Here is a 20,597-nt window from a genome sequence, read left to right as displayed (position 1 = left end):
AAGCACGCTGGCAGTCAGCTGTCAATCAGGCGCGGGGTGAGCTCGGTGCGGCGGGAGCAGCGGTGGCGGCGGTGGCGATGGGACCCCAGCGAGAGATCTGCGGCTAGCAGGCTGCACTTGCTCCACGGGTCAGGGGATTGGAGGGGACAGGTAAAGCCCAGGGTGCGGGGATCTATACTCGGTTTGTCCTCCAGTTCTCCCTCTCCTCCCTTTTTCTTTTCTCTCTCTCTCTCTCTCTCTCTCTCTCTCTCTCTCTCTCTCTCTCTTCTCTCTCCCCCTCCCTCCCTCCCCCTCGTCTCTCTCTCTCCCCCCCTCATCCCTCCCTCTCATTTCTCGTCATGTTTATTATATGTGCATAAATCTACAAAATCCATGAACAAATAAGGGTTTTCGAACTCCATGCTTTGACGATTTGTTATGTAAGAATTTGGAAGGTGTACGGGGAAACTTAAGAGTTTCTTAACTGTGAGACAAGGTAAGTTGTATATTAGGTAAGAGTAAATGTTATGTACTTGGAGTTTGGAAAGCTGGTTTGATTTGTTTTCCAGGCTGAATTTAACCCCCACTTGCTCTCCCCACTCTTTTGCCACCTCTAAAAATATTTAAGTATTTTAATATTATCTCAGGACCTAATTCTTGTGTGGTAGAAAGGGGGGTTGGGTGGGGGTCAGACTGAGGTTGATGACCTCAAAGAAAACAGAGCTGGAGTTAAACAGCTGGTTTTCTGTTTGTTTTTTTGTTTGGTTCCTGGCAGAAATGTTTTCAGAACCTTGGAGAGCTCCTTGGCTCCAGGCCAGCCTTTGGTGAAGGGCAAGTGTACAGTCAATTCCTGCAAAGAAAAGGCGGGGGGGGGGGGGGGGGGGGGTGCAGGGACAGATAAAGAATGGAGGTTTAATTCATACAGGCACAGATGAGAGAGAGTGGGTGGGTGGGCGCGTAGGGAGAAAAGAGAAAAAGAGGGGAGGAAAGCAGAGGGGAGGGGAGAAGGGAGGGGAGGGAGAGAGGAGGAGACTGAGGAGGGGAGGGGAGGGGAGACTAGTGGCTTGTTTTCTTTTGCTTATCAGATTCAGGATACCCACAAGACAAAATTTTGGAGCAAAGAAACGAATCTTGGAGAAGATTTGGCTATGATTCATATGCACTGAACCTGCAAAATACTGAAAACAGTTAAACAGTTCTCAACTAGGTTTATTCACCTCCAGTCTTTGAGGTTCTCCTGTAAATGGAATGGGAATTGTTCATCAGAAAGAATTCTTAATGACCTCTTGAAAAATATGCCCCCAGTTATTATTTTATTTTGCATGACTAGAGTAATGCATGAAACCAATAGCTCTATTGCTGGCAATGACTTTTTAATTAAATTTTGCATGGGCACCTGGTTTTCTTAGTCAGATGAAAAGTAAAATTATCAGGATAGGAAGAAAACAGATATAGGAGTGAAAACCAACGTAATGGGTAAATCAACCAAAGAGTTTTAATAAGTCTAAAGTGTATGTAATAGATCAGAAAGTTCAATGGCTATAAAACTCATTCATTTTATAATATAAGGGAACAGGCACCAAATAGATTAATTTTGGAGTATCTAGGAAGCATATAATCTTTTTACTTATAATTTGTAAAGTACAAATGGATCAGTCTAAGTGGTATTATTTACTGCATGGGATATAATTTATATCAAAATCATAATAGTGTTTGCATAGTGTGTTATAGTTTACAGGGTCCTTTTCATTTGTGTTGTCTTAATTAGTCTATAAACTCACAAGAGCCCATTGAAAAGTTACAAAATGTTATACTTTTGTTAAAAAAAGCTATCTCTGTTCTTGAACAAGAGGTTCTTTGCTAATGTTTTTTGTTGACATTAAAATGATTCTTTATAACCTATACAAATGGCTTATAAAATTTAGGTTTTTATCTAGATCACATTCTTCAGAGATTTTTTTTAAATAGGCTTGAAGAATGTGCCATTAAGAAGAAAGGGTCAAAGAGTAAATAAAAAAAAGAGGAAGAGGAGGACTTCAAAGGTAAGACTCAAACCTTGACACATGATTTATGAGCACCTTGTCATTTGCATGTAGACAAATAAGAGATTTAAAGAGAATATGGGTTCTTTTCATTTTGGTTTTAGACTTTATATAGTTTTCTTAAAAATACATCTTGAAAAGGTAAAATAATAAGATAATTGCATATCATCACCCCTTCTTTAAAAATTAGATGGTGGATGCATAGTTATATGTATCCCAAGTTATATGTATGGGAAGATGTATGAACCATCGAGGGTATAAAAAGCTCTAAGAGCCATAATCTCTACCACTATTACAAGAGAATGAAATACCTTTGAAATGATCGAGAAACACATTTTCAAGTTTCAAGGTCATGCTTATATAATTCTAGAATGCCTGCTTAAAAAGAGAAAAAGCTGTGATCAGGCTTTCATGTCTTCCTGCATCTACTGTGAGTCTGAGTCTTTTAAGTGAATTGACCTTTTGGTTTGGTGCTGGGTAAATGGTCTAAATCAGCCATGTGCCTATACCTTGCAGAACTGGCCCTGTGGAAAAGTGGCTCTAATGGGAACCTCACTCTCATTATCTCCGAATGATTTTGGGAGAGAGGAAAGCAGTATGAAAATGGAATGATATTTCAAGTAGAATAAATAGAACAGGGCCTGTGCCTGGACTCAACAACTGACTCACACACAGAGCCATGGGAAAACACTCATCCTTTTTATGCCTCAATTTTCTGTCAGTCTTCTCTCAAGGAGACCATGAAGACAAGTAGTATGAAGTCTGTGAGATTCTTAGAGTTTCATGAGGCATAAATATTTATTTCTGTTTTCATGGCTATGAACATTTTTTAAATAAAATAAAAAGTAACTGCATATATCAGACAAATTCAAATTTCCAACAAATCGATACTGTAGTATATTGGCACACATAGAGATCAAAATAACACATATATGGGTTTGTTTGCCAAATAGAGGAATTGTTCAAGGGATTCTCAGTATTTGTACTTCTGCTGCAAATATCTCATTTTGGTGCTTGTTTTGTTGCAATTATTGCCTTATGAGTACTTCTCCTTCTAATCAGGAGTCTATTGAGAACAGACTGTGCCCTGCTCATCTTTGTAACATTATCTCACATAATCTAGCACATAATTAGGGCTTTAAAAACTCTGAAGGAACAGAGGAATGAAAAATGAAGGACCAATCAGGCCATCACCCGCGACACCCCAGGCAGAACTCGGTGCCAAGAAGTTTCAAAGTGCTTGAGATCAAAGTGGTAAACAGGACAGAAGAAGTCCCTGCCCTTGTGAAGCTCACAGTCTATCATGTCCCTGGTCTTTCATACCATACATACCGGAGTATCAGGTAGTAACAAGTACTATGAAGACAAATAAATTTGGACAAGGAGATAGAGAGTGATAGAGGGCTGATGTTTAATATGCTGATTGCAGAAAACCTCTCAAAAGAGTTTGGAAGGGAAGTTAAGGCATGATTTTCTCCTTCTATGGGTTTCTGGGATATGATAGGTATGCCGTGTTGCTAAGAATTGAATATCCATTTAATGTATAATTGTACATGCAATTGAGATAGACAAACTACAAAAATAAAATAAAAAACGTGGATGGATCCTCACATATCAGCACCTAGATTTTCCTTCAGGGAGAATGAAAACAACTGCCTCTTCATAGAAGACCAAGAAACCAGAGTTGCCTGTGCTCCATCAAGATGGCCATGTTGGTCCAGCAGGCATGACTCAGCGGTTGAGCACTGACCTATGAACTGGGAGGTCATGGTTCGATTCCTTAGCAGGGCACATGCCTGGGTTGTGGGCTTGATCCCCAGTGAGGGTGTGCAGGAGGCAGATGCTCAATGATTCTCTCTCATCATTGATGTTTCTCTCTCTCTCTCTCTCTCTACCTCTCCCTTCCTCTATGAAATCAATAAAAATATATTTAAAAAATAAAAAAGATGGCTATGCTGGCAATGAGGATGCAACAGGCTCCACAAGCAGTGTTTATAAAATGAATAGTTACAGAATTCATTTAAATACAATACTGGAAATATTTTCACTCACCTCTTCCCCCCCCCCCACCCATTCATGCATTTCTTGGGGTATGAAGGATTTCTCAAAAAAGGGGAGCCCTCTAGGATCTGTCACTTAACAACAGTCATAGATTTAACATTACTGTTTTTGCTGTTGATACTGCTAATAGCTATTGAAATACAAATATCAGAATTCTCATGGAACTTGCTCATTAAATAAATGATGAGCCAAGCTAAAAAGCCTTTTATATATCTTCCATTTCTTCTCTAATTACTCAGCTTTTAAAGTGGCTTTATAATGTGGCCCTGTGTATCCTATTTATGATACTGGAGGTGTTAATTAACCAGATAGATTCCAAATTACTGTCACATATGCTATATTGGGACAAAAAGCTGTTGGTTTACCTATGAGGAATGTAACTCTTTGTCGAGATTTTTTAGGTGCCACATTCTCATTCCATTTTGTTATATATTAACATTCATGTTCTTCCAAGTGATCATTCTCTTGGAATTAATCCCAAGTTATATGTATGGGAAGATGTATGAACCTCTAAGGCCTCAGGAACTACTATTGTAGGTCACATACATGATACTGAAGTGAACTTATTAAACAAACCATACACAACCACTCATTCTACTAAATACCAAGCAACTGGCCCAATTAGTAGCTTATATGCTTTTTGAACTGAAGTTTCCTACATACAATAGTAGAGCAGAATTTGGGACAATGACAATCAATGAGGGTTTAGAAGAAGGTGGGAAATTAGTAAACCCAGTTCTGTATCCAACAGAAATAACTGACCCATTCTGTAGATTCATGGCCAAAGACTCCTGGACAACTATATCTAGAAGGAATGAGAGTGCAGCCATCTTATTTTAAGGTTTAAAACCAGAGCCCAGAGAGGTTAATAAGTTTGCCTGAGATGGCATGACCAGTAAATTGCAGATCAAGAACTAGCATTAAAGTCTATTCTCTGCTCTGAGGGGTTAGCACAGTGCAGGCCATGTTGTTGTGCTTGGAGAGAGGCTTATTAGGATTCCTTTTCTGGAATGCATCTAGCATCACTAAAACCAATTCTGACTTAGAGGATAGCCTTCCATCACTCAGCCTCAAAAACATTTGTTTTATCACACTTCCTGTCTCTCTTATGATTTTACCCATGTTGTATTTAACAAAGTTGGATTGCTGAGGCTCATCCTATAAAACAGAAACAGTTAACCTGGTGTGCTGGAGACAAGCTGTGCAGGGAATGACTAAAATATATCACCCAGTGCTGCTCTGCATGAAAGCTCAATCCTGAGAAACAATGACTTCAGCATCTCAGAAAAATAAGTCATATTGTTGCTATGAGGGATTCTTTTTATCCCATAACATCTATTTTTGTCCTTTTTTTATGTTAAAGTCCCTGATACTTTATAGAAAATCTGAAAATATATATTTGAATGAGTTGGTTCTAATAATCTAAGTATGTGACTCAGTGCATGTACTGTCATGTTTCATCTGCTCCCTGACTCATGGTATAACCTTTAGCAGATGATTCTTCTATGCCTCAGTTTCTTCAGTGGCAAAGCAGAATTGGTAATAATAATCCTATCTCCTCTTGACTGAGATTTTGTTAGAATGTCTTAAAAGAAAGTGCCTTTAAAAGTGTTCTACTTGTAGATCACTAGTCATAGCCCTTATTAATCATCTTCATTGTACAAGCATTAAGTAAATAGTACTGAAGAAGTCATCCTGGCATTTAAAATATGAAAACTAGGTTAACAAAAGAAGACGCTGGCCATGAATCCACAGACTGAGTCAATGATTTTTGTTGGATAAACAACTAGATTTACAAAATCTGATCCATCAGACTTTGCTGTTCTAATCAGGCAAAGTACATTCTAAACTCTTGATTTGAAATGTTTAAAAGCTAAAAAAAAAGAAAAGAAAAAAAATGTCTCCCTTGATCTCACCTCCTGGATGAGTTCTTTAAATGGTAGCTACACCTGAAGCAGAAAGAAGGCACAGGCACAGGGAGTTAGGCACTAAATGCAATATTAACCAACACTTACAAGGATGAGGTTATTGGTTACCATCTTTAGCACCTGATTGCATCATTTTTTAAAGATGAGGGCCATATTTTCCTGAATTTGACTAAATTTTCAAACTAAAACCCATTTATGTCCAACGGCAAATATTTATAAGATATTCTCATGGGTTCACTTTGTGGCCATGGGACAGGAAAATGTTAAATATCCCTGGCTTCAGCTTTGCTGCTTGCCCATGAGTCTATCCAACCAAACTAAGTGGCCACCAGGGGCACTGGCCACAAATTTAGATTATTTTTTCCTTGTAGATATGCATGACTACTTGGCTTCTTGATAAGTAATTGGAAACATTTAATATGCCTTCTGTTAGCTTGAATTATAGCACAAGCCCTGGTTCAATTGGGAAAATGCCCTTCTATATTGTTCCTTGCTTTGTCATTTTGAGACTATGTCCATGCAAGGAAAACAATCTAGAGGATAATTGAAAAATCTAAACAATATTTCACACCTCCAGCTACACAATACTCTTTTTACATGGAGATCAGAAAACCATAGAACAGAGAATAACTGCAAATTCTCTTACTAAAATTGCTATCCCTCAGTAATCCGCCCCCCCCCCCCCCCGCCATGGATTAATAATCAAATGCCTCTCTCTATGGGTAATGACTAGGTCAACGAAGAAGAAGGCAGAGTCCCAAACAACCTACCTGGAATATAGTTTCATTTAACAATTATCTGAATTCTTATTCATACTAGACACTTCATGGAAAATCATGAAAGCTGGGTCTACTCTCTACATTATGCTTTAGCATCTCACAGGGACAGATGTAACCACAAATAATTACTGAACTACCTGATGTTACAGTTAGTGAGGTGGAAATTATTGCCCAAGTCATTTATGATTAATAAAGCAGGAAGCACAAGTTGCTCAGAAGCTTTTTATTAAAGCTTCTGAGCAACTTGACAATTAGTTAAAATGTTAGAGCAAGATACACTAGATCCAAAGGCAGGATTTCAAACTACTAAGAGTAACACCATGTAGTTTCCACAAGGGAACGCCATTAAGCATCTGAGAGGACAGCCCACGACAAATTCCGTCTGTAGAAAGTGAGTGCCTACCTATTTCTTTACAAGTAAATATAAAGACTATGGTATTCCAAGAGATTAAAGATTACTTGTCAAGACCATGAAAACTCATTGTTCAAATAAGCTGACACTACTCAGCCTGGTTCTCATCTTTAATATGCCTTTTGATCCTGAGGCCAGAGCCCATGAGGCTGATGCACATGGATATTGTCATTCCAGCTGGGAATGATGAGCTCTTGCAGCAATGTCTGTGGGTCCAAGCAGGCACCAGCTACTGCTGAGGGCGGGTACCAGCGCTACGGAGTCCGGTCTTATCTGCACCAGTTTTACGAGGACTGTACCACCTCAATCTGGGAGTATGAGGATGATTTCCAGATCCAGAGATCACCTAACAAGTGGAGCTCAGTATTCTGGAAGGTAAGTCAGAAGCATGTGTTTAACTTAGGAAATGCAACAGCTATTGGGTATGGTAAGTACTATAGAGCTGTAGGAATGGAACTTTGTGTGTGCATCCCTCCTGGTGATAGTAAATACAGTTTTCTCCCCTTAGGAAAGTAGAGTATAAACCTTGGGCTGAAGGAAGTCTCTAGACAGCATTATTGTTGATTTTCAGATTAAACATTAATAAGTACAATTGCCCTCACTAATTATTATTTTTGCTACTGTTATTAATGTGCTACTAAATTCACCAATTGTGAAGCTATCCATGGGCAAAATACTATATGCTTCCAGCATCCCTTACAGTCTTGGTGAGTATCATTTGACAAATTATAATAATTATTAAAAAGGAAATAATTGGGTATGTAGAGAGGGTTAATGCTGGAACATAATAAAGTGGTCTGTATTCCAGCTCAAGCTCTACCAGATAGATGATCATCAACTTCCTCTAATGAAGGAGCCTCCTTAGACAGTGTATTCAGTTATTCAACATATAATTAGTGAGCACCTATTCTGTGCCCCAAAATTGCAAAATGCTGGAGACTAAAGTGGTAAGCAGGAGGCGTAAAAGCCTTTGCCCTCATGGAACTTACCATCTATCATGGTGAACAGACCATAAAGAAACAAACCACATAATAGAATGTCAGGTCATGACAAATACAATGAAGAGCAATAAACCCGGAGAAGAGGCCCGGGAGTGGAGGACAGGTATGTGGATATGCTGATCGTAGAAAGGTTTCCACGAGAGATATCTGAGAAAATATGAGGATGAGCTGAGGGACCAGACCATAAAAGGATCTAGCTGAAAGTCCTTCCAGGTTGGGAAAACAGCAAATCTAAAGCTCTGAAAAGGGAATAAGTTTGATGTGTTTGAAAAAATAGCAAGAGGTACAGTCTTTTTGGAGTGGAATGAAATGGGGAAAAGGAAAGGTGATGGATTCAGGAAAAGAATAGGGCTCAGATGATGGGTGTTGAGCCTTATAGATGATAGTGAGGACTTTGACTCTTACCTGGAGGGCTATGAGAAGCCATGTGAACATTTTATGCAGAAGAATTATGTGATCAAATGAATGTTTCAACAGGATAATTCTGGCTCGTGTACAGAAAAGAGATTATAGAAGGAAAAGTACAGAAGCAGCTAGTATATAGGGGCTATTAAACTACCCCAATAAGACATAATGGTGACTTAAGTTAAGGTGATGTTAGTGGAGACGGTGATAAGGAGTCAAATTTAGCATAAAGTTTGAAGGCCAAGCTGTCAGGACATGCTGATGAACTAGATAAAAGGCAAAGTGGAGTCAAGCATGACTCCAAGGCTTGCAGCCTGAACTATTTAGTGAATGGTGTTATCATTTACCGGGATGGTGAACACAGGGAGAGCAGTGGGATGAGTGGGGAACTAAGAGTTTGATTCCAGCTATGCTCTATTGATGATGCCTGTTAGACACGCAAATGGAAATCCCTAGTGGCAACTTAAATCTACTGATCTGCAGCTCATCGATTGGGAGTCAGTGGTATAAAGAATGTATATAAAGCACCAGACTAGATGAGATCATCTAGGAAGATAATAGGGACATAGAAGAGAAGGTCATTGGGACATGCCAACATTTAGAAATAAAGAAAAGGCTGAGGATTTGGGAAGATACAGCCTTGGATGATGTTTCTGTTATACCCCTCCAGGTATAACATTCTGCACCTCAGGGGTTTCCAATCATTCTGACTTTCTCCCAAAGTATCTCACAATTGTAGACATTGATATTGACATAAACTTGCAATTTATTGGCAATAGTGTAACAAGAGACAATGTAAATGATTATGAACGTGGACTCTGTCTTCAGACTGCATGGTTCAAATCTTGGCTCTTCCAAGATTAATAGCTCTGCAACTTTGGACAGTAATTGACCTTAATGGGACTCTTATGGTGATACTTATAGTACCAACTAGATAAAGTTGTGAGAATTAAATAAGATAATATTTACCTAGTGCTTAGAACAATGTCTTGTACACACTCAATAAGCATTCAATGTAGTAGTTACTATTACCAGATGCCATATGAAACATTAAATCCTGAAGTGGAAATAAAACTGGAAATCTAGTTAATAAACAAAATATTGGATAACAGTTGTTAACATAGATTACTCAAGACCTGTATTAATTAAAAATCTCACTACGGTCATGTGCTCTGTGTTAGAATTGGTCAAGCTATCATCCTTGCACTGTCACCTCTGATAAATCCTTGCTGGCCTGGACCGATGAAATAAATAGCCAAGCTTGGCACATATTGTATTTACCCACATAAGTGGGTGGTTGCTTCCGTATGTGTCAAAAAACAAATATTTGCCTCACAGATCTGTTGTGCCAAGAGCCTAAAATGCCACTGCCATACAGAATATTGTCGGCATTTATGTGGATCCAAAGCACTGGTGGTTATGTGATTTGTGCTGCTGTGAGTTCATCAAATAATATAAAAGTTTGTATTTAAAATAAAGAACTCATAGTAAATTACCAACTCCAAATTTCAGATTTCAATATTCAATATTTTCTCCGTTTTATTTTATATACAAACAGGAGCCAAAAGTATTCTTGCAGAGAAGAAAAACAGGCAAAATCCATAGCCTCAAAGAGATTACATTACAGCAAAATCCAAATCTTAGACTCATATTCTAATCATTAACACTGGACTGGACATTCAGAACCCTTTAATCAACCTGAATAACCTAGGAATCACTGTCTTAAAGACCTTACCCTTATAAATGGAATAAACCAACTACTCTTGCCTTTCCTCCTTGGAAATATAAGTAAATTCATTTCAGTAGGTTTTTGAAGTGCTCTCTACCATTACAGAGAAAGGAACTGGCTATGCACATGTTTCTATTATGATTCTTTTTTATTTTATTTTTTTCCTTTCAAATTGCATTTGTAGGTGGTTTAAGCTCTGAGCTTCCCCTTCCCGTCTTCCACTCTAATGTTGCCACAGTCATGTTGATATCTCCCTGGGGACTCTGCTCATAGTGTCTCAATGGGACTCTGCCCTCAAACCAGCTCCCTGGCAGTGGGCAGCATGGAGGGATTAATGAGAATGGAGATTGGAATCAAATGGGGCTGAGATAGATTATTTGCTCTGTCATATGGATCTACATAGCATCCATCTCACAGTGCTATTCTTTCTACAGATGTTTATATGTCCACTGTGCACAAAATATGTGTTAGACTTTGGGGTTCAGTTGTGAATAAAATGCTATTCTTTACTTGTGAATAAGGTATAGTCCTAACTATAGCAAATGGAAAAGATAGACACATACACAGATTGTTACAATCCTACATTTTAAACATTCCCTTAAAAGTAGTCAAAGTAGTTACTAGAAGCACAAGATGGGGAGAACCTGATGCAGCCTGCTCCCCCTCTTTTCTCTCAAGACCGTCTTCCTACCTGTCCCAATCTCTCCAGTTTCCCCCCTAAGCTAAGTCAGAATTTAAACTTACTTTTTTAATTTCTCTTCAAAATATCACTAGATATTAAGGAGATGGTTTCACACTAGAAATGAGAGGAGCTATGGAAACCTCTTAAGAGAGAATTCATGTGATATTCATTGTATTTTTAACTGTTTTTCTTAGATAGGACTTGAAGAATCTATAAAGGAGGATAAGACTACCAATGGAAACCATCAGAATGCTATTGTGATTATCAGAGCAAGATATAGTAATGGTCTGTGCCATTAGAATAGCCGTGGTGATGGAGAGGAGATTCAAGGTTCGAGAGAACTTTATGAGATAGAATCCATATGATTCACCTCACTATTAACTATTAATGTGAGGAAAGAGTCAGTGAATGGGTGGCTGGCAGGAACACAGATAGGAAAAATGGAAAGGAAGGGAGGAGTACAATTTTGAATATTTGGGTTTGATGAGCCTTTGGGACATCCTATTGTCCTCCCCACTGAGTGCTCCCAGTAACTACTATGACTACTTTTAGGGGAGTGTTTATCATATTGGACTGTAACAATCCTCCTATTGACTGTTATAAATATGAGGCTAGAGTCCAGGGTAATTATTAAGGCTTAAGTTGGAGATTTGGAAGTCATTGGTATATAGGTGGTATTTGAAATGTCAGCGGCAGATTAAACCTTAGAGAGAACATATTGAACAAAGGATATGAGTCAAGGTGGAACCCTTAAAAACACCAATAATTAAGAACAATATCTGGCAAAGCAGGTTGAGAGTGGGTTGTTAAAGGGGAAGATGTAAAAAGAGAAGAGAGTTGTATCAGGGATAACAATAGGTGAGGGTTTTAAGAAAGCATGGGTATTTAACACAATGACTGCAGAACATTCAAATGAGATAAGAGAAATCACATGGGGTTTGAAAATTTCAGTGGAATTATGGAGGACCAAACTTGGCTGTTAAAAGTAGGAATGACTTCAAGCAGTAGCCAGTGAGGAGCACAGGATTTTAGAACAGATATTGAAGATTGAAGCAGATGAATGTGTTCATGTGCGAGAGGGGGACAGAGCCTCTATAAAGCAGAAGAACTAATGCAAGATAATGGGTACCACCACCCAGGTGAAGGGAGGTTGAACACTGTAGGAGGTAAGGCATGTGAAAGGACCTAGATCATAGTCTGGCATAGGTTTTAGACTTTGTAAAGCTCAATGTCCTTACAGGCAGGTCAGGCAAGAAGTTGGGGACATAAGCTAGAATTTGTTATCTCTGCTGGCAAGCTGACACTACTCATAGCTCAGATCCTGCTAAGGGGAGGTCAGCAGCAGCCCTCGGGGCTAATGAAGAAGAAAAGCCAGTCTTCACTCTTGATGTGCTTCCCCTGGATTACCTCTAACCCAGATGGCTCCTCTCACATTTAGCTCCATCCAGCATTTCCCCCCACATGCTGCTCTTCCCTGCCATACTAGTTCTTGCTTCCAACAGTCATTACTGCCTCCTCGCTGCCAGAACAGCTGCGTGGCTACTGCTGCCAAATCTGCTCATTGGAGTAAACTGCATTTTCAGAACTCATCAGCTCACGGAGATACAACGAAGGGGATGTTGGTCAAAATAACAGCATTCTCTGGCTTGTTGCCCCCAGCAGCAGAATTTCTGGAATCCAAGTTCTCCTCCCTATCCAGTCCTCTCTTCCAACAGCAAGGCCTGGGTTTTCACACATGCTCCCAATAGCCAGGGGAATCATCAGAAACTACAGCTCAAGAGCAGTCCTTGCTGCTGTCTTTAAGCTTTGTCACAGCCTGGGGAGGTCTTTCTCTCTCGCTATTGGTATTGATCTAAGCACCCCACAGCCCTGGGCTGCTCTGGTATGCCTGAGGGCAGCCCTTTGCCGAAAAGCATTTCAACTCTTCTGCGTGGCCCTAAACAGGGCTGCTTTGCTCTCTTCAACCCTTAAAAGATCTCATTTTTTAAAACTCTATTTAATAGAGCCCTTATCATCTTAGATCTAGGACCACTGCAACTTAGAGACAATTGTGATACTGTAGAGCATCACTCTCAAGATTTTTTATTCTCTCCAGTATTCCAACATGGTACCAGAATTAAGCTGATGTATGCCAGCATCCCTCCTCACCTCCATTATATGCTGAGGGAAGTTAAGATGCAGGGAAGTTTGATCCCATCATTGCTCCTTCATGCCTACCATCCCAAGTTCTCCCTGATATGTTTTAACAGATTTAGAGTACCTCTCTGGGAACATCTCTTGAAGATTCCCATTAGACTTACATTTATGGTACCTTCAGACTCTTTGGAGTTAGCTTTTCATTAAATTGCGCCCCACCCCCACCCCCCAGACAGTAGGTATCTACTATCTCTCTGATACATGGATATCACAAGGAAAAGGGAGAAGGCTCAGGGAGGCCAGCCACTTTCCAGTTCTTGAAGTGAGCAGAAATTCTACCATCTGCAAGTCATGGTTTGCCTTTTAGCTTTTGACTGCTATTCCAAGCATGAATTTTGAACTATAGAGCACTGCTCAGTTGAAGAGCAGACTGCTCTGAGAATCAATCACCTGGCTCCATATTCAGCAGCCTGGTGGTTCAGGTTGGCTAGTCAGGAATATTTATTGAGCACAGGCTGGAATCAGAGCTGTGGAGAGACAAGACAGAAATAGAAGATGGAGAGCATTGGCCTCAGTTAGTCTTAAGAACTTTAGAAGCTAAGATGGATACATTTTTGCTGCCCTCAATTTTTGAGAATTATTGCCAGTTCTTAGGGAGGAAGATAATTTAGTGACATATGAAGCAAGTCACCATGGATATTTAAGTTAATTTAGTTTGTACATTCAAAATTTTCCAATGTGAGTCATTTTTGAAGTTATGTTTAAATAATGGTTAGTCTTTGATGGTGAATTTATTCACCTCCATTTTTAGAAAAATGTAGAAAGCTATTTGAAATGTTATATTTTACAACCCAATTTCTTCTGTACTTCTTATGTCTTATGTCTTTTTTTTTCAAAAGAGATTATATTGACATTTTTTGTTTTTCAGTTTCCTCACACTATTACATAATGGAATTTTGTCCATCTATGGAAACAAAAACTTTGTTGCAATAAAAGAAAATAATATCAGGCGATATACAAAATCATAATTGGTGAAGTATCATGGGAGAATAAAAGGGGTGGAGGGCTTAGAAGACCTGGGATAGAGTTCAATCAAAGCACTTGCTAATTATAGGACCTTGAACTATGCTTCTTCAACCCTATAAACCACAGTGTTTTATAGATGAAATAGGAATAAAAATATCTACCTCTCATAAGGCTGGTGAGGATAATGTGAAAAACACATTGAGAACTAGGCCTAAGTTATAATAGACTAGAGGCCCGGTGCACAAAATTCCTGCAAGGGGGGGAGGGTGTCCCTCAGCCCAGCCTGCACCCTCTCCAATCTGGGACCCCTCGAGGAATGTCCGACTACCCATTTAGGCCTGATCCCGGTGTGATCAGGCCTAAACGGGCAGTCAGATATCCCTCTCACAATCCAGGACTGCTGGCTCCCAACCGTTCGCCTGCCTGCCTGCCTGATTACCCCTAGCTGCTTCTTCCTGCCAACCTCATCACCCCCTAACTACTCCCCTGCCAGCCTGATCAACACCTAACTGCTCCCCTGCCAGCCTGATTGCCCCTAACGCGCTCCCCTGCAGGCCTGGTCACTCCCAACAGCCCTCCTCTGCAGGCCTACCCCCTCCCAACTTCCCTCCCCTGCAGGTCTTGTCCCTCCCAACTGCCCTCCCCTGCAGGCCAGGTCCCTCCCAACTGCCCCCCCCCCCTGCTGGCCATCTTGTGTCCACATGGGGGTGGCCATCTTTGACCACATGGGGGCGGCCATCCTGTATGTTGGAGTGATGGTCAATTTGCATATTACCTCTTTATTAGATAGGATGCTCTCAGCAAAAGGTCACTGCCACCAATCCAATGCCAACAAGAGTCCCCAATCTCAAGTGTGGTAAAAGTAGAAACTTTATTCAGTTAAAACAATTTGCAAACTGGAGAAACTCAGCCTCCAGGAGAAACTGAAAGTCAGCTCCCCAAAGACCAAGTCAGCTTCCCAAAGACCAAGTTTGCCTTATATAGGAAAAACTTCCACCTTGGTCCCAGATTGGTCTATTTTTATGTAAATCAGGAATCCAAATTTGTGCAGTTTGATTGGTCCAAATAACACTGTCTTGATTGGCTGGAATAGTCTATTCTGATTGGTTATTATGGAGATGCTCTGATTGGTCAGTAAATATGCAAATGAAGGTATAGCTGTGTAGTTCTGATTAGATGAGGCAGGTCTCAGCCTATTGGTTGAAATATGATGCCAGGAACTCCTTTATAAGAGTCAGCTCACTCTGAGCAGGACTACTATTCAGGTGACTCACAGTTCAACCTGTGGCTATCTCTTGACTCTCAGCATGCATGTGAGACCTCTGCCAGCAACAGTTCTTAGACTCTGATTATGAATTTGAGTCCAATTAATCATCAGATCTTCTTTTTTGCAGATATATTTCTTCTTGAGGTTCACAGTGCTCAATAATACTAATTTTCCTTTTGCCCCTTTGCTAAGGTGATGGGTTTGCAAATATGTTTTCCTTCTATTATATAAACCTTCTTTATTAGTGTATTACCATGGGGTTTAATTAATAAATGAGTTAAGTAAACATACTTTAAATGTTCACGATTAAATGGTGTTATGCATTTGGTTATTTTTCCAACCTTGTTATTCTAACTAAAAGCAATTAGAAACAGGAGGAAATGAGAAATGTGTTTAAAAAATAAATAACTATATTAGCTGTTCTTTATTCTAAGTACTGAGCAATTGTAATGCGGTTGCCAATGTAGCATAATTTTAAAAGAGGTACATTTCCAAATAATAACAGCTACTTATTATAATGTATAACTTAGTCAGGCAAAGGACTAAGCCATTCATGAGTGTCTCTTAGTCCTCATAACCACTCTATGAGGTGGGTACTATTATCATTTATCATTTTATAGGTGAGGACATTAATAACAGTGTTTAAGTAACTTTCCTTATATGATTCATTGCTAGTTGGCAGTGCTAGAATCCAAGTCTGTGTCTGTTAATTCCAAACCTCTGAGTTTAAACCACCAAATGGTATATTACTTTCCATCTTCAGCATGTTACATTTTATTAGAACTTGAGCTGATGCGGTGTAATTTCCATCTGCTATTCCTACCACTTCTCAGCATCTGCACAAGCCCAAGCAAACAGCTCCCTGTTAGAGAAAGAGCACTGGCCTGGGGTCAGATGTGTGGCTTCCAGCCCTGCCTCTGCAACTTGCTAGCTGTTCCTCCTGGGCCACTGACCTACCCTGTTACATTTCCTCAGCTTTAAATGGTTATGGTTCCATCCCCGCTTACTTGGGGAAGGGGTAAGTAGTTAGTTATACAGACTGTCATTGTCTTCCAGCCAAAATCACCAGGACATACCTATATATTGAACAAATTAAGTTTATTACGCATCATAGTGAGAGAGATGACACCGTAAGGGCTCCTGGAGTATTTCAGTAAGTGAGTGTGAGAAAGGACATATAGGATGTGGGCTTTAGTTGAGTGATTTGGGGGAAAGCCTAAGGGAATAGGAGTTCCTAGTCAGGGGCAATTCTATGATTGAATTTCTTAATGAGTCTTATCTCTAGGGAGAGACTAAAGCTGTAATTGGTCTAGAAGCAGCAGTCATTCATATTGGCGGAGAGGAGAGGAGGGGTTGGGTATTTGACCTTGTTTTGGTCTGTGCTTAGAGAAAACTGTGAAGTAGTCTTAATTCATCGCAGGGCAGAAAGCACTTGTCTGTCGATGTTCTGTGAAACTGACTGTGCCAACAGGAGGACAGCGTGGCCTCGCTGTGAGCTCCAGGCAGCTGCTAACAACATCAAGGCCGGGGTAGAGTCAGGCCAGCTCCTGGATATCAGGGCTGCTTTTCTCTTCCTCGAGACCAAGTGAGACAATGTCAGCAAAAGGGAGCTTTGCCAACAACAAAGCATTGTGCACACCGAAAGCTCAAAGGAAAAATCAAGACAGTACTGCAGTTTCTGATTGACATTAAAATCAGAAAGGTGCTCCTTTCATTGTCTTCTTTAACCAGAAAACTATATAGGCTTCTTATATGTATTTAGGACTGGCTGGGAAAATCCACTCCCCCCAATGAAACAAAAACAAAAACAAAAACAAGGCCTGTCCTGGACGGCTCAGGGAGAGCTGAGGGTCTGTGCTTACCTGTCTCGTGTCATTGTGTCTTTCTCTAGGTCGGACTCATCTCCGGCACCATCTTTGTGGTTCTCGGACTGACTGTTCTGGCAGTGGGCTTTCTTGTGCCCCCCAAGATCGAAGCTTTTGGTGAAGCCGATTTCATGGTGGTCGACACACATGCTGTGCAGTTTAACGGAGCCCTTGACATGTGCAAGCTGGCGGGAGCCGTGCTCTTCTGCGTCGGGGGCACGTCCATGGCAGGGTGCCTGCTGATGTCAGTGTTGGCGAAAAGCTACTCCAAAGAAGAAAAATTCCTGCAGCAAAAGTTCAAAGAGCGAATCGCAGACATCAAGGCCCACACCCAACCCATTACAAAAGCTCCGGGCCCTGGGGAAACGAAGATACCAGTCACTTTGTCCGGGGTTCAAAGTGTCCAGCCTGTATTGGCAACCTGAACACTTTCCCCATCCTCTCCTCTCTAACTGACACACGTGGTTACAATGGAGCAGGCCAGCGTTTGAGAAGACGAGCCTTTGGCCTTGCTTTGCCCCGTGGCTGTCCTAGGCTGTGGGCAGCATAAGGCAGGAGTTCACACTCACTCGCTCAGCGGCCCTGGTGAGGGTGGATGCCATGTGTGGACCTGAGCACAGGCACCAGCTGCTTAGAGGGTGCCTCCGTGTGCCCCCAGGAGCCCCCTGAGACTCCCCTCTCCTAGATTGTGGCTCAGTGTCATTTTCCGTGTTATTGGGAAGCCCTGAACAGTTTAGACCAGCCTACCAGTCACTACCGTGGCCCGCTTCATTTTCTAATATTAGTTTTTCTAATCTTTCCTGTGTGGTGCTGCCCTCTGTTCCCATCTCATTCCATGTAAGATATTGTCATATGTGTTCTTAGAAAAATCGAGTTTCCTGATTTTGACCCAAACATTATTAGTCTCAACTATATCTTAACATGAGGTTCTTGAGATTGGATACATTTATTAGAGACCTTCACAAATCCTTTCTGTTTAGGTTTTTTGTTTGTATGTTTTTCACTCAAGCTGAAATTGCCAACTCTACAATCTTCAGAGAGAAGTTTATGTTGGGAGAATCTATTTACGCAATGTCCAAAAGCACATAATTAGAAACCAAGAAATTTGACTTCCTACTGCTAAATAGCTGAGAGGCCTTAGGGCGATAATTTAATTTCCCAGGCCTCAGTTTCCCCATCTGTATAATGGGGGTCCTGGGCTGTGATGTCTGAGGTTCCTTTTTCGCCATCTGTCATCAGGTCTCCTCCAAGTATGTTTACGATGTCCTGTGGTTCTCACCACGGTGAAGTAAGGTTCTTTGAAACGTGAACTCCAAGAAAGCTGCCAAATCAGTGGCCTCCATCCATCAACCCTTCAATATCCAACCCCAGCAGTTTATAGGAGGCTGCCATATTTTTATAAAGACAATAGTAAGCCATCCTCAAAAAAGAAACCACTGAGTAGATATTAACCTCAAAAGGGGTTTTCTTTCTCCAATAAGACATTTTACTCTCCAGCAAGATATTTGTCTCATCCCTTTGACTTTTATTTAATATGTGGATTTAAATGGACTGAGAAAAATGGACGATGTGACCTTGGTATTTATTCTCTCAGAATTTGTGCCCTTTCGTGTTCCGTGCCCCGCCCCCCCTTCCCTTCCTTCACTGGATAAATAAAATATGTGAACCAGCAGAACCTGAATTGCATTGTCATTCCTTCAGTGTGGCTATTTTCTCTCCATCATGTAATTTTCCATCCTGAGACTGAATGAGCTCTGCTGTTCCCTGGCTAAATGGAGGAATAAATGAAGCAATTAGTGCTCTTTTGTGCACACTGTTTATTTTGCCTAGTCTAGTGTAAAACACAGGGCAAATCGGCCCCTCTGCAAGGACCACTGGCCAGATTGGGGAGAAATCCTTCCAGTTCCTCACGTTCTCTATCTCCCCGTGGAAATATCATTTTAATTTTATTCTTTGAAGCCTTCTGCAAGCCCCCGAGCACCTGTTCAAGGCAATAGCATTTGAAGCCTCCCAGGCGTGCTTCTGTGTTGGGTACCAATGAGTCTCTGAGGATGAGACTTGACTTTTAAAAAAACATTGATTGATTTGAGAGAGAGAGAGAAATGGACTTATTGTTCCAGTTATTTATGCATCCATTGGTTGATTCTTGTATGTGCCCTGACCTGGGATCAAATCTGCAACCTTGGCATATCAGGATGATGCTCTAACCGACTGAGCTACCCAGCCAGGGCGAGATGACTTTTAAAAGCCTTCAAAATGAGAAATAATAGCTGTAGGGCATGAGAGCTTTTAGGTACAGGCATGCTGACAGCCACTAAAAAGAAGCTCTATTCCTCAAAGGCCTAAAAGAAATCGAGATGTGTACAGTAGGAGCTGGCTCTGAAAGAGTAGCTCAGCCTAGCCTGTCTTTCCTGTCCTGCCCGGGCTTTGAGAGAGTGGGGACTTGTAAGGAAAGGGATTGAGGGATCTTATAGGAAAGCAGAAGAGGTTGGTTGGTATGGGAAATATAACTTGATCTTTGAAAAAAGGACAGGCCCTGGGTAATCTGAGGGCAGGGAGTAGCAGACCAAATGCTTTTTAAAGTGATTTTCAGGCCTGGTAAGGGAGACCTTAATGGTATGACGTACCAGATGCTCTTAGAGCATTGGCCTCACCCTGTTTGCTTGCACTGAGCCACGCCTTCCGTCTGTACTGAAACTTCTGGAGGAAAGTGAAACTACATACCTATGGATGGGGACAGAGGTGGGAGAGAAGGCGCTGAAACTGAGACAGGAGGTCTGGCCGGTAGATATGTAAGCAGAGGCACACGGAGTTGGTAGAAGCCTTATGTGGGCCCACCCTAGGCAGAAGGCCCCGCCCACCTCATGTCAGCACTGATCCAGCAACTTCTATCCCTTTGGGCACCTCAGTGGCTGGACCCTACTGCCTCAGAGGGCAAGCACCACATCTTATGATGGCTCTATATGTCTAGAAAGATTACTCTCATGTCTTTCCAAACTCCACCTCTCTAACCCTTCTGCACATGGGACCAAGTTCTAGAATTCAAAGTTACCTACAAGTCTAACCCCTTTTACAAAGGACCACCTAACCCAACACCCACCCCAGGCTATGAATTCTTTTCATTCAATTATTTTTAATCCTGACACTTCCTGACTGTCATCTTCAGGGAAATGGTCCTATATGTCCTCAACATTCCTAATTGTCCATGCCACCTATTGAATGGGGTCCCTAGAAGTTTTTTAATTTATATAGGTTATAGATTCCCTAACTTTGTTAATTGCCTTA

The 20,597-nt window shown here is 41.0% G+C and overlaps 1 protein-coding gene across 2 annotated transcripts; it reads left to right on the top strand.

The window, feature by feature from the left end:
• NRSN1 (neurensin 1) lies at positions 1-18,987 on the top strand. Of its 2 annotated transcripts, none has more exons than XM_070405646.1 (4): positions 1-150; positions 1,948-2,021; positions 7,379-7,576; positions 17,339-18,987. In XM_070405646.1, the coding sequence occupies exons 3-4, from the start codon at positions 7,385-7,387 to the stop codon at positions 17,735-17,737; spliced, it is 591 nt and encodes a 196-aa protein (XP_070261747.1). In that variant the 5' UTR covers positions 1-150; positions 1,948-2,021; positions 7,379-7,384; the 3' UTR covers positions 17,738-18,987. The 2 variants fall into 2 exon arrangements, with proteins under 2 accessions (XP_070261747.1, XP_070261748.1); XM_070405647.1 differs by lacking the exon at positions 1-150 and adding an exon at positions 385-475.
• Positions 18,988-20,597: the final 1,610 nt, after the last annotated feature.

Source organism: Myotis yumanensis, unplaced genomic scaffold (genome assembly GCF_028538775.1).
Source record: "Myotis yumanensis isolate MYYU_CA2020_CCGP unplaced genomic scaffold, mMyoYum1.0.hap1 SCAF_2, whole genome shotgun sequence".
Classification (NCBI taxonomy): Eukaryota; Metazoa; Chordata; class Mammalia; order Chiroptera; family Vespertilionidae; genus Myotis; species Myotis yumanensis.
This window is presented reverse-complemented; position numbering and strand designations above follow the sequence as displayed.

Coding starts and splice junctions, on each gene's coding strand:
- NRSN1 (XM_070405646.1), top strand. CDS start 7,385: ATGATGAGCTCTTGCAGCAATGTCTGTGGGTCCAAGCAGGCACCAGCT. Junction 7,577..17,338: donor GGAGCTCAGTATTCTGGAAG/GTAAGTCAGAAG, acceptor GTCTTTCTCTAG/GTCGGACTCATCTCCGGCAC.